At 32.2% G+C, this 12,330-nt stretch overlaps 1 protein-coding gene across 2 annotated transcripts in view; it reads left to right on the top strand.

Annotated features, from left to right (window-relative positions):
• Positions 1 to 797: 797 nt before the first annotated feature.
• Positions 798 to 12,330, top strand: part of LOC106470008 (ceramide kinase-like) — a 32,167-nt gene continuing 20,634 nt past the window's right edge. For both annotated transcript variants that reach the window (XM_013930528.2, XM_022398560.1), the window contains exons 1-3: positions 798 to 936; positions 6,620 to 6,895; positions 9,791 to 9,919. In XM_013930528.2, coding sequence (XP_013785982.1) covers positions 804 to 936; positions 6,620 to 6,895; positions 9,791 to 9,919 — 538 coding nt within the window. In that variant the 5' untranslated portion in view covers positions 798 to 803. The remainder of the gene's footprint in view (positions 937 to 6,619; positions 6,896 to 9,790; positions 9,920 to 12,330) is intronic.

The raw sequence follows: 12,330 nt of genomic DNA, 5'->3' as shown, positions 1-12,330 counted from the left end.
ACGTTTTCCCTTTATATAAATTAGTGTTTTGTTAATTTTTGGGAGAGAGGGGGAGGTTTCACTACAAATGTAACTATTCTAAGTTTTGTGAAATAAAATATTTCAACACGCTTCATTAACGTTTATCTCTTTCTTTAGTCTGTTACGACAGCGGAAGTCACACGACGCTGGAAGCATGCGCGCTGGAGTTTCTAGAAGGATCATGACTGTTCCTGGCAACTCTAGTCTTTTCTAGGTGCCCTCTTTTTTGTATATAAGCCTGGCAAATAATGTGAAGATAGAATGATTGCAGATAGACAGATAATTGAGTCAAGCGAGCGGTAGTGGTCGTAGGTAAAGAGCGTGAATCGTTGTGAATTCTAGCGTGTGTTTAAGTTAAAAGTGACTGTGGAAATTCTGTGTATTGCAAAGTTGTATCGAGAAAGGATAAACTAGTTTTAATTAAGAAATAACTTGTATCGCTGAAGTTTCTCGGAAAGCATTTTTACCGGAAATTAACAAACGAACAGAGGCGTAACAAGTCCTTAAATGGTTTTATCTTTGTTTTACGTAAGAGAACATAATAAACGCAGTATTTCAGTGTAGGCTGAGCAATAATTTTTTGTAAACATATACGTCATCCTAAACTATTTATATTTTTATACTGTGATTATTTCATCACATCCTCTTATATAAAAACTTTAAAAAGCTTCGTGAACGTCAAACTCGCCATTTGTAAAACTCCATAAAAAGTAAACTGGATCCAAAAGTTTCAAATTAAGGTAAAACAGAGGGCGCTGCAAATTATCAGCTGGTAACAAAGCATGGCGGAAGGACAATTTTCTGTGAGGAACCAAAATGTTTTGTTTAGGAATCGTTTCATCGTCAAACATAAACCTTATCGAGTGAGTTTAACCAGTGATTATATATGTTGGGAACAGGAAACAAGGACAGATCGTAAGTATAATATTAGATGAGCTGTTGCTTTTCCCGTAATTATAAATTATGGTACAGTTTGACTTCCAACTTCATCATGATCAACCTGTTACTGTAAATTTATTATCAGTATTACGCAGCAGAATGTGCAGTACTTGTGCGAAAAAACTTTAGGATTTTGGGAGCGTTTTGTTTCAGTTTCTTGGCTGTTTCCAGGAGTTGGCAATAAAATAATATAGCTTCACGATTGTCATGTTGACAGCATTCTGTTTTTTAATTATTTTTTTGTGGGGGGGAATAGTACAGCAGGAAATAAATACTTTAAAAACTTAACTTTAAATACATAAACATAAACTAAAGCATTTTCCAAATTAAAAGTAAAAGTCTTAGGTTTTACAGTAGTTTTATTATGTGACAATGCACCAAAAGTTTGCACCAAATATTTTTTGATAATGTATTGTTGCAAGATAGTGCAAAATTAATTTACATATTTGACATGTTTGCTTATTAAAATTATGTACAGATTACATTTAATAAATTTTGTTTGAGAAGTTAAAATGTGATTTGAACATATTGTTGTTTCACATAAAATAATCTCGAATTTTATTTTTAACTTCAAATTGATATTGGCCATGGAGATGGTAATTTTATTATTAGTCTTACTCTTGTTTTTTGTTACATATTTTTGGCTGTGTAAAAAAAATACTAATGTAACATGTTGATTTGTTAACCCAACAAAGGTTTTAGAACAATTTAACATAGTCCATAATGTTAAACTAATTGTACAATAAAGAATTTATTAAAACTGAGGACCAGCCCTAAAAATACTCTACATGTTACTTTGTTCTACACACATCATTTTATAGATGGGGCAGAATTTTGAAATATGTGCTGATTTCAAAAATATTGTTTGCCAAGCTTTTTTTTTTAAATCTTTGATCCTCAATTTTCAAAAACAAAATGGCAGCTATATTACATATTCAGTATCTATGATTTGCTGCTTTTAGCCAAAAGTAAGAGTTGCTTGTAAGAAAATATTGTCAGTTTTTTTACCAAAAGCTTTTTAAATATGTGAAATGTTATAATTTTCTGATGGGTAGGGCTTGGAAAAAAAATCTCGGGCATATGTAAGCTAGTTGGTTATTTAATCAGTCACTGTCTCTGAACTCAGGAATACCTTGACTGATTAGCTACAGGTTGTATATGTACACTAAGTATGAATTTTACATGACTCAAGAAAAATATTGTTGAATAGATGCAAGATATCAAGTTTACTGTAATAATAGTAATATAGCAATAAGATATCCATTTTTGCCAAGTGTTCCATAACTGTATTATCTCAGTCATAGTTATGTTCTGAAAAGAAATGTTTCATGAACAACTGTTTTTATTTTGTACCAAGTTTTAAAGAATATATCTTAAATATCAACCAGTATCAATTGGCAGATTCAAAATATTGTTTTCCATTCATAAATTTATACATGTTCTCTCTTATTTGTTAATCGTGTTAGCATTGCTCATCTACTTGCAATTGACTCCTTTTCTCTTCTTATCACATATTCTAAATTTTGAAATGAATAAAAAACACTTGCATAGCTGACAAATACAACATTATTATTGAATATCTTTCAACATTTTGTCTTAAACATTTTACTGTTTGGTTGAATCCAGTCCAAGACCACTTAGGTTTGTGCTTTTCTGATTGTCTCATGAGCATGAAAGCAATGTCTGTAGCCTGTGCTTTCAGTGCTGATGGACAGTCCTTGATGCAATTGTTGACCCACTTCACTTTAATAGATTCTTTAAATTGTGCATGAGTTGTGCCAAGTATGTAGCAGTCAAAATGGTATTCATAGCTTTTGGAATGGTCAGAGTCTCATTTTTAGAGAGTTCAGTGCTATCAGGTAGATTAACAGTTGTTTGCCCTCTTTTCTAAGCTACTTCTTGAGTACTGTGAAAATTGTTCTTGCCAGTCTTGTCTCATGTGAAATATACAGAATGATTTTTGACTAGGTTTGAAGGAATAACAGCTCCATTTTCATCCATTGTTTTCGGTGTGTTTTCAGCCAAGGCCATATCAGCTTTTGGTATGTCTCTATAACTGATGATATGCCTAGCATTATGAAACATTTATTCGATTTGATTTAAATGTGTTGCCTACTGAATACTCCTACTCAGCCCTGTGTGCTTAGGTGTTAAATATTTATTCCCACTTACTCTATAGATAAGATCTAGCACTATACTTAGGATTTGACAGTAGCTGAAAGTTGTTGTTTTTTCTGCCACTATGTTGTGGATTGTTGTCATCTTCACCTTCTTCCAGCAGATGCTGAGTACCAAGTAATAGATTGAGAAACATGCACAAAGCCTAATGCATATTGTTTACTGACATCAATACTTTTGTAGAGTGAATGGGAAGGTATGTCGCTTCTGATGTTCAGTTTGACATGGATCATGAAGAGAAATTTATCATCTTCCTGTGGTTTTAATGCAGGTATAGTGAGAGATTTTTCATCTACAGATTTTTTCATCATTGAAACAGGGACATAACCAAATTTTATAGGAACTAGTACAGTGCATTGTTGTGTTGGTTCTTGATCACAAAGAATAGAAATTTCGTAGAACTTTGCTAAGCTGTTTTTCTAACTTGATCTTGATGATAGTTATTTCATTATTGAACAAATGAGAAATTTCAATACTGGACTCTTTAACAATTGCTTAGTACCTATTACACACCTCCCATGCCTGTAATATATCACTGTGTTCAGCAGAATTTTGCAGTTCATCATAAAGCCAAATCTTTATAATATTTGAATAGTTGCTGTTTTGTGATTGGTCTTTAAGTTCAGTCATGTTTCTTGTGAATTTCATGTAGCAAGTAAAGTGGTACTTTCCCTCGGAAGCAATCAGGTCATTTATGCCTGCAATGCATATTTCAATCTCCTGATCAAGCAGTGTTGCACTCAATATTTTTTGGCTCGTATTGAATGTGGTAACAGATGTCAACTTTTTGGCTGGAATATATTCTTGACAGAAGAGGCACAATTCCCAATAATTGGCAGTATACTGCTATAAAAACCTTATGTATAGTCACATACTTCTTTGACAGATGTTGACTGATAGCCAGAACCACAAGAAGCAGTACATTCTAGAATATTGGTTTTCTTTAGTCTGTATTTTTTATCTACTTGTATAAATAGCATAATAGTTGTTGTGCCAAACTAGGGATGCTTTGGGAGACTAATCTAACACTGTTAATAGCCTATCATGTATTTGTATTTCACATCTCAAAACTTCTGGTGCTCTTTGTAACATTAGCAATAGTGATCAATCCTTTTGTGCACTATTTTTTTGGCTTATAATACACAGGTTAAATTATACTTGTCTCATTCTTTTAAAGGTTAATGATGCTTCCACATTGTCAGTAGTTAGATGCCACTATCTGCAATAGAGAAATAAATTATAAATGCTACCTTGCTGCTAGAATATTACTGGATATGATCTCTGACATTAAAAATAAAATAAAAATATTTGGTACTTGCCCCCCAACCCCAACTCCCATGGAAAATGAGAAACATAACCATAACTGTTTTTATTTATTCAGCATATGTATATGAATTTACAAGTTTTTTTATTCACTTCACAATTTCACACTACTTATTACACTTAATTTTCAATTCTATTAAAAGTCACCAGGTTTGTCAGCAGCTTTACTTAAAATCTCTTGGTGCCTACCCTATAGCTAAGTATTGAAAAATTTCGCTACCATGGCAGTTTCTTGGGTATTGGACATGACAATTCTCACTCGTTTCATCAAAACATGTCGCAGTAAAAAATGCATCAGAATTAGGAAAATTACTCTCGGGAATAGGAGAAGAGTGCATTCCAGGGCCCTAAGGCGAGCTCAGCACCTTGGCTGTAGTATTTTGTTTCACTCGATCAAATAAACCTTTAGTCTCCCCTATTTTATTTTGCATCTTACACTTCTGATATATAAATACATTCAGTAGAATACTTTATATTTTTCACTGTAAATATGTTTATGTTTTATTTCTTCTTGCTATATGTTTATGTTCTGATAAATTCCACAAAAAATTGATGCAACTCGCGTGTGATTTGTCTCAGGCATAAAATCATTTAGGATCGTATAAACATATTTTTTTCCACACATTCTTTGTTTTCCAGCTGACCAGATGCAGGATTGTACCTTAAAAGATTTGCATTTGAAAACTATCCAGCAATTTTTTGCAGCTTGAAAGATTTTATATTTAGCTTATTTATAAATTCAAGTCATTAAGTGATAAATATTAAAAATTGTTATTTTGATCAAGAATCAAGGTTATTTATTGCTGCATATATTACTTAAGAATCTTTAATTTATCTTTAAAATTAATGACCCTGGTGGCTCAGTGGTAAGCCTAAAATTTGGGGTGTTCTCATTCTCATTTGTTAAATCGAATCTTTGAATATAGTCAAGTTGAAAGTACATCTACTCAGCACTACCAACCAGACATACCTGATCTTATGAAAAGTCATCATATCTAAGGATTTCTTTGCTTATTACAGGATCTCTGTTATTGTTCATTTGTAGAATTAGTTGTTAATGAATTTTACTTCCTGAACCATACTTGTAAAGTAAATCTTTATAGTTAATAATTTGTTAATAGGAAATGAGTCTAGTCATAAATATTCTTATACTTGAATTCTCCATAAAATGTAGGTGGATTCTGCTTTAGCACTTCATGTACCATCATGTTCTCAATCACTTAAAGTTCTTTCTAATGAGCATAACCTGCTACATAGAACAATGTTTTTGTAACAATAAAAGTAGTACACACCTACACACAGAGGGTGTCTGAAAGTTATGGGACATATTGTAAAGTTTAACCACAACAAAACAGTAACAGTTACGAACTTGTATTGAGTGATGGATTAAAGGCACATATATGCGATATTTTCTGTAATATGTGTAATTACATGAATAGCATGCACATTCAGTAAATATGCCATTAATAAACCTAGTGACGGAGAAGGCTATGTGTGTCCTGTGGATAGCAAAAGTGAAATTGTCCATTCCAGTGCAAAGACAATGTTGTAGAGTATATCTTAAAGATCCACCAGTTAAAACTTCTATCAAGAAGTGGTACTGACAGTTTCAAGAGTCAGGAAGCATGTTACACAAGAATGGAGCTATGATGGATTGATTCCTTGGCTGGCACAGTTGTCAGACATCACTACTGTGAACTTCTTTTTTGGGGGCTTATGGTGAAGTATGCTGTCTACAACACAAAGGTGACTGATCTTGAGACACTGAGATGCAGTGGTTACTGTGATGTCTTAGTGTGTCATCCAACACATGGATGATGATCGAACATCACTCAAAATCTTGATGGCTAGCAACAGAGCATGTTTAGAGGTGTCTTGATGACAGATGGTGTGTGGCAGAAAACTGCCCTTCATCCACTACAAACCATAAGTTTGTAACTGTGACTGTCTTGTTGTGGTTTAGGTTTGGAATATGTTGTATAATTTTCAGACATCCTGTACATACAATGAGAGTTTTGATTATGTTGAAATGGCATGTGAAATTGTTATACAATTAACAAACTACATATTGTAGTTTTGGCTAAAGTTTCTTAAGAGCACCACATTTTAAAGATTTTTATATTCTGTCTTATAGTTTTTTGTTTCATTTTCTAACTAGTCAGGACAGTACTGCCATGGGAAGAAGTTATATCTTTGTCTCCTTGTGACTGTGATATTTCTGCAAGACATGTAAAGTGTCAGTATTGTCAATACAATCCTGATCAATGTAGGACTGGACTTGGAGAGCAGGTTCCTCTTCAAGCAAGAGCAGTGAAACTCTACTATGCTGAACGATGTGGCAAGTATAAATGGAGATTAGCTACAGTGACTTTCCATCCACAGAAAGGTTTTGTGGTGAGAGAGTTACTTGGGGCAGCAAAAAAAGTTTTACAAGGTGAGAATTTGTTTTTAGCCGTAGTATTCAGAGTATGAAAAGTAGTCTTTTAATGTATGACTGAACAATTCTAGTTATGCATATAAATGTTAGACCTAAGTATGAAGATAATGGAATACATTTGTAACTTATTAAAATAGTGTTTTCCATATAGTGTAAACCAGCATAAATAGTAAATACATGTAAACAATATATAATGCAAGTTCCTACACTATCAATATTAGTATGGTAAGGTTTTGCTTTTTATTGTTTAAGAATAATGAAGATTTTGTGGTGTATTTTCCTTAAAATTATTACAAAACATATTTTATGCTCCTTTTATTTTATTTGTTTCTCTACCAAATATTTTTTTTATAATTTAGCCTACTACAATTTTATAAATAAATTTCATTATTATTTTCCAGGTTTTCCGTGTTTTATCTTTTGAATTATTAAAAATCAGACTTATACTGAGGGTTAATCATAATCTGTAAGAATGATGTTTAATTCCTTTTCTGTCTTTGGAATTATTTCTGCTGTCATCAGTTGTGCTTAACCTGATGGCCATGATTACAAATAATGCCCAGCACCACAGTTTCTGTTGTGAATGATAATGAGGCCATTTGTAGATCATATATCTTGACAAACTTTCTACATATCCTCCACCGTTCTTGAACACCATCTTCTAAGACTAATGGCTTCTAATTATGCCACTGTTTTTATGGGTAATATTGAAAGCCAACTCTTACAACTAACTAAAACCTCTTACATGGAAATATTACATAGATGACATATTTTTAATTTGAACAGCCGGCTTTGAATCACTTAAAGAATTTATTTCATATGCAAACATCTTTCACAAAACAATCAAGTTTACCTTTGATTACTTTCCCACCCAAATTAACTTTTTTGACATCACTGTCTTTATAAATGATGGAATTTTACTCACTGACTTATACAAAAACCTACAGACAGACCACAATATCTTTACTATAAAAGCTGTCACCCCACTCACACTAAATGGAACATTACCTACAGTCAAGCTCTTAGAATAAAGAAAATCTGTTCAGATAAAGCAGATTACAGAAAGCACATCAAGGATCTAAAACAAACCATGTTACAAAGAGGATATAAAGACATCAAAATTGACAAACAGATCGAAAAGGCTAACAACACTCAATGGAAAAACATCCTAAAACAGAGTAATACTAAAGTTTCAAATAGAATTCCTGTTGTTAATACTTATCACTTGAAACTCAGAAATGTTTTGCACATTCTGAAAAAACATTTTCATCTTCTACAACTGAATGATCACCTTAAACTGATATTTCCTGAAGTTCATTTTGTCTCCTTCTGGAAAAGCAGAAGTCTAAAAGATATCCCTCTTCATGAAAAAGAGAATTACATCCCACCAAAGAATGGTTGTCATCCATGTAATAAAGATTGTTGTCAAACCTGCAAGTCCAAAAAAGCAACTGATTGTTTTTTCTCTGAAACGCATAACCCAAGAAACCATAAGTCTTCTGTTAACACCAAAAAAAATCTCCCTGTTGCTCAACACTTCAACTAACTCAGTAATTCTATTCATGATGTTACTCTTATCAGCATTGAAACTGACTTTAAAACTAAAGCTAATAGAGAGATTAAAGAAGTTTATTGGATTGCTTATCTAAATACTGTTCAACCTTGTGGAATAAATCTAGATCCTGGAATCGGTGATCTCCAATCATTGGTTTGTTCTCTGTCAAAAAATGTTTTAGTTTTTTCATGTAGTGTGAACTCTCAGTATTTATCCATGATCTTTCTAATACTCACTATTTATTTATGATAATTTTCCATGCCTGTCTTTAGAAATTGATCTGCTTAACATTTCATTTTCAGTCAGTCTCCATTTGTCACCTTTATTTTATGTTAACAACAATTAAGTATAGTTTTTCTTGACCATATCTATCACCTTTTTACATAATGCTCTCATTTCTGGCTGTATTGCATTGTAAATGAGATATACTTGCAACATTACATTGGAAAATATACAAAAAAAACTTTCTGGAAGCCCAGGTAACCTTCCTGATCTCGCTAAACTCCCTTTATACATCACTCATTGGTTACACCACCAATGTTTCTTCTAATTTTATCAATCCATGTGCAGAATTAATTTTTTCATGTGCACCAGTATCAAGGCATTGTGCAGATGTGTGCTACCAGTTTGTTAGTTGTTGTTTTTTTTGGTGGGTGGGTATTTTTAGACCATCGACCCTATTGGATCATTAAGCCTCTTTGCAATGCAACCAGTTGGTTATTTGGGCTTTAGGTCTATCAACTGCCAGCGTCATTAAGGCCATCAATGTGTTGAGGCTCCACACCATTTCTGAGGATGTGTGTGTGGTGCTTGATTGGTTGTTTTGCAGCTGTGCAACTTAGAGGTAACACCACTATTCCCTTTTTGCCTCTGTGGAAGAAAGGTCCATCTTTCAAAAGCACTTGAGTTATAGGGTTTTTATCATTTTATTCTCAGGCTGTGTTTAAGCAGACCAAAGACAAAAATCCAACAGACATGTTTTTATATGAAAACAGCCAAATTGACTTTGAGATGTGGCTATAAGCTTTGAAACTTTTGGCATGAGATTACTCATCATCTTCACATTCTATTTTATTATCTTGTTAATGGTACAGGAAGATATGCCCAGCTTTATCACATTGGCTTTTTGTGGTAAAAGGTTTTCTTCCACAACATTAGCTTTCACATTGGAGATGAGGCATTGCTTTCAGGTCAGGTCAACTGTTCACAAAGAGTTTCTAATAGTTTACTGTAAAGAAAAATAAAATGTTTATCTTAGAAAAAGTACTTTATACAAGAAATGGGCACTTGTGGAGAATTGTTATGACAAAGGAGTGAAGGTTTGTTTATATCTATAGGTCTTAATCGACCACACCGACTACTAATATTTATCAACCCCTATGGAGGTAAAAAAGCAGCACTTCAAATATTTGAAAAGAAGGTGGCTCCTCTTCTTCAGCTTGCTGGCATTGATATAGAGGTTATTGGTAAGTACAACTGTAGGTAAAGAATTTTATACTTTTTTTTTTTAAATACCTCGCGTATGGTAGAGCATACTTGCCAACTCTCATGATTTTGGTGGAAGTTTCCCAAATTTAGACCTTTGACCCAATCTACTGATCAACTTTTAAAAACTTTGTTATTTCTACCAATTTTAGGCATGTACACCAATTTTTTTATTTTTCTGGAAATCTACCAATTTGTGTAACTGTAATTAACTTTTTCGTACATTAAAAATTTCCCGGTAAATATCAGCTAGTTGTTTGTTCTGTATAGCAAAACCAGTTGAGTAAACACATGAGTCATACTGGAAATCGGGCTTCACTTTCTTCTTAGCCAATGAAAACCAGTTATACAAATAAGACATATTTATCGTTCTAAACCAAGCGTGATTGGAAATTGTTTGATTTGTTGCGAGTTGCACAAAATCTTCCCCATGAGAATTTTTAAAAGTTGGCAAGTATGGTAGAGGGAAAATTAGAAAAAATTAGCAAATTAAGTTTATAATATCGTACCAAAATATATTAATCAGGTTATAATGTTACTGAGCTCATTTTATTGTATACATTAAAGAAAGCATCTTATTTTAGTCTCTTTTAGTCACATTCAGGTAAGAAAAGTAAGATTTGTTTGAAATAGTAGTACCAAACTTTAATTATTATTTATTTTGTGAAATTTGAGTATTTTATAGACTAGCTCATTTACCATAAGTGAATTTGTTGTTTTCAGCTTTATAAATGTTATTTGTCTGTTTAGCTTGTACATTCTTTATTGGAATATGCTTAACTTACCAAGTCTAGAGAAGTGTACATAAAAAATAAAAAACAAAGAATAATGCAATATGAGGTCAGCTATATATTATATCAACATGAAATTTATTTTTTATTTTTTGAAATGTATAAACAAGAGCCATTACATAAAAGTTACAATTATTCCTTTCTTTAATTAGCTTATTTTGTTTTTCAGAGTGAAACATTATTTAGTTATTAAACACATCCAATCCTAGATGTTTATAAAACCAAAGTTTATGATCCTACCTGCTTGTTTGAAATGTCAAAATAGTCAAGAACTTTGCTTGGAATAGGAAAATAAAGTAGCTTAAATAGCTATCGTCTACTTTTGTATATGTCATATTGTTCCACTCTTAATGCTTAAGATTAACAGATTTTCCATTAACTGATAAATATTGATCAGAATCTGTTTTTTAAGCTTCTGATCAGCAGAGACAAAAGCTGCTGGTCATTCCGACTGGCTGAAAAATCTATGAGGGGCAACTATCTTAGTGCATGTGTACTAAGTCTCAATTTAAAAAAAAATATATTTAAAAACTCTTGGTCTTCGTTTTTCTATGTCATGTGAAGTGTTTGAGCTCCAATTTCATTACTTCAAAATTTTCTAAGATCAAAATAGGTTGCTGTAGTTTCCAACCAGTTACAAACACAAACTGTTCATAATTAAAAGCAATAATCTAAAATTTGAGCTTTCTACCTTCTTCATCAATAAATTTCTTTAACCTACCAGAGAAACCTTCACACTGTTATTTTCAAGAATGTTTGTTAATCGACTTTACATGACTGATGGACATAATTTGAGCTTTCTACTTTCTTCATCAATAAATTTCTTTAACCTACCAGAGAAACCTTCACACCATTATTTTCAAGCATGTTTGTTAATCGACTTTACGTGGCTGATGGACATATTTATAGCCAATGGAAAGAACAGGTTCTCCTCTACATAAATCTTATAAGTTGTTGTTTAGTTTTCATGCCATAACAGTTAGTTGGCATTGCTTGATTTATGATGATAATATTTTGGTGCTCTGAATCCTAAGGAAATTTGTTAATGTACAGCTTACTTAGAAAACCAGATAAATATATATAATGCCAACATGAGAAAAATATGTATAAAATGAACAACAAAAAACATATAATAAAACATGTGCTTCTCTATATGTGTTTTTTTATGTTCGTACTTCTATTTTTGAAATATCTATTTCAATCAGTTGATAGAGGAAGTCCCATATTTGTTTTTAACAAGTTTTTTCACAGATTGAACATTCAGCACATACGAAGACTGACATATCAATGTTGATATTGATATGAACTTTTAGGAATTGTAAAAAAATCAATAATTTTTCTGTAATTTACTCATGAAAATAAGCAGTTTGATATGTAATTGTTTTTGTACAAGTAACTTTTCAGTAGATACAGAGCATGACAGACATTTGGCTATTTTATATATATATAGAAATAGATTATTATGTATAACTTCACAGATACAGGTAAGTCTAACAAATGGTAGGTTTTGACTTTCAGAGGTTCAGAATACATTATCAAATGAAATTTCAAACCTTTGCTTGTACTAATTTGCATAATTTACTGATTAAGTAACCATAATG

Source organism: Limulus polyphemus, unplaced genomic scaffold (assembly GCF_000517525.1).
Source record: "Limulus polyphemus unplaced genomic scaffold, Limulus_polyphemus-2.1.2 Scaffold3769, whole genome shotgun sequence".
NCBI classification, from domain to species: Eukaryota; Metazoa; Arthropoda; class Merostomata; order Xiphosura; family Limulidae; genus Limulus; species Limulus polyphemus.
This window is presented reverse-complemented; position numbering and strand designations above follow the sequence as displayed.